This window comes from Cyprinodon variegatus, unplaced genomic scaffold, assembly GCF_000732505.1.
Source record: "Cyprinodon variegatus isolate N-32 unplaced genomic scaffold, C_variegatus-1.0 Scaffold1587, whole genome shotgun sequence".
NCBI lineage: Eukaryota > Metazoa > Chordata > Actinopteri > Cyprinodontiformes > Cyprinodontidae > Cyprinodon > Cyprinodon variegatus.
The window spans coordinates 12,359-13,933 of record NW_015152040.1 but is presented as its reverse complement, the minus strand read 5'-3'; the positions used below and the strand labels follow the sequence as shown (position 1 = coordinate 13,933).

Genomic DNA, 1,575 nt, shown 5'->3' with positions numbered 1-1,575 from the left:
TTTTAACTTTTTAGGAATGACTATGACCTGGATGACTGAGAATCTCCACCAGCCTATGTCAAACCTGAAAGCCTCTGACCTTTGCCCTCTGCAGACGTCTCTGTCATCAAGCAGCGCCTCATCAGCCTGTCGTCTCCAGAGGAGAAACTAGAGGAGCTGCTCCAGAAGTACAGCGAGCTGGTGAGGACGTCCTCCGTCTCCAGGCATCAGGAGCAGATCGACACACTAGCTAACGGCGTGTCTGTGTGTCTGCAGGTGGCGCTGCGGCGCGCCGAACAGCAGAGGGTGACGTGTCTGCAGCAGAAGCTCTGCGTCCTGCAGGCCGAGCGCCGCTGCGGCGCCGCAGCTCGCAGCCAACTGGAGGACCTCTGCAGAGATCTACAGGCTCACTACAGCACGCTGAGGGTACGGATCATCTGGTTCTGCTCCATGATCAGGAACTGAACCTGGATAGAGGAGAGCAGGAGGCGGGGTTACCAATCTACTCGCTCTGGAGAGCAGAGTTCGCTGCTTTTAGATGTTGTCTCCAAAGTCTCCAGTAGCAGAAAAAAGTCTCTAGATTTAGCGCTAGGAGCTTTTTAGAAATCAAAGTGCAGCGGCTCCTCCTTCTTCTCCTCCTGGTTTAGCAGCTAGTTTGAGAGGGAAACTGATAAAACTGACTAAGTCTAATAAACGTTAGTGTTTAGATTCTTCCTTAATGTTCCAGAATAATCTCAGATTATTTCTGGCCTCATATTCAGCAGCTGTAACTCTAAATGTTACTGCGCTTTTCTTCAGCATCAGATCTTCTCTCCATCAGTTTTCGTTCTCACCATGGATGATCAGCTCTGACATGTTTCTCCTGCAGGAGGAGACGCTGCGGCGCTGCAGGGAGGATGAGGAGAAGAGGAGCGACATCACCAGCCACTTCCAGGAGATGCTGACGGAGATCCAGGCTCAGATCGAGCAGCACAGCGCCCGCAACGACAAGCTGTGCCACGAGAACGCCAACCTGACCGACAAACTGGAGAGCCTGATGAACCAGTACGAGCGCCGGGAGGAGGTGAGAGGAAGAGGAGGAAGAGGAGGAGGGAAACATCAGGAAGTGTTTCTAGACTTTAAAGTTAGGAAGAAACGGAAATATATCAAATCTGAATGTGTGTCTGATGCTGCTGCTACAGAGAGGAGTTCATTTCCAGCCTTTTAATAAAACCAGATCAGCAGCTGTCGGCTTTCTGGAGCATCACTGAGGAAATGTTTTCATCTCCTGCAGAGTTTGGATAAAATCAACAAGCACCGAGATCTGCAGCACAAACTGACCGAGGCCAAACTGCAGCAGGCCAACGCTCTGCTGGCTGAGGCCGAGGAGAAGCACAAGAGGGAGAAGGAATACGTGAGTCAATCCAGCTGAAAGTCCTCTGTATGGAGCCAGATTAGGGCCATAATGTTTAATCTAAAACACATAGAGCCAGATTAGGGACATAACGTTTAATCTAGAACGCATAGAGCCAGATTAGGGCCATAAAGTTTATTCTAGAACACATAGAGCCAGATTAGGGACATAAAGTTTATTCTAGAACACATAGAGCCAGATTA

General features: G+C 49.8%; 1 protein-coding gene across 2 annotated transcripts in view; it reads left to right on the top strand.

The window, feature by feature from the left end:
- txlnb (taxilin beta) overlaps window positions 1-1,575 on the top strand; it is an 8,606-nt gene that overhangs the window by 1,699 nt on the left and 5,332 nt on the right. For both annotated transcript variants that reach the window (XM_015403881.1, XM_015403880.1), the window contains exons 4-7: window positions 95-180; window positions 256-405; window positions 848-1,042; window positions 1,253-1,372. In XM_015403881.1, the coding sequence (XP_015259367.1) occupies window positions 95-180; window positions 256-405; window positions 848-1,042; window positions 1,253-1,372 (551 nt within the window). The remainder of the gene's footprint in view (window positions 1-94; window positions 181-255; window positions 406-847; window positions 1,043-1,252; window positions 1,373-1,575) is intronic.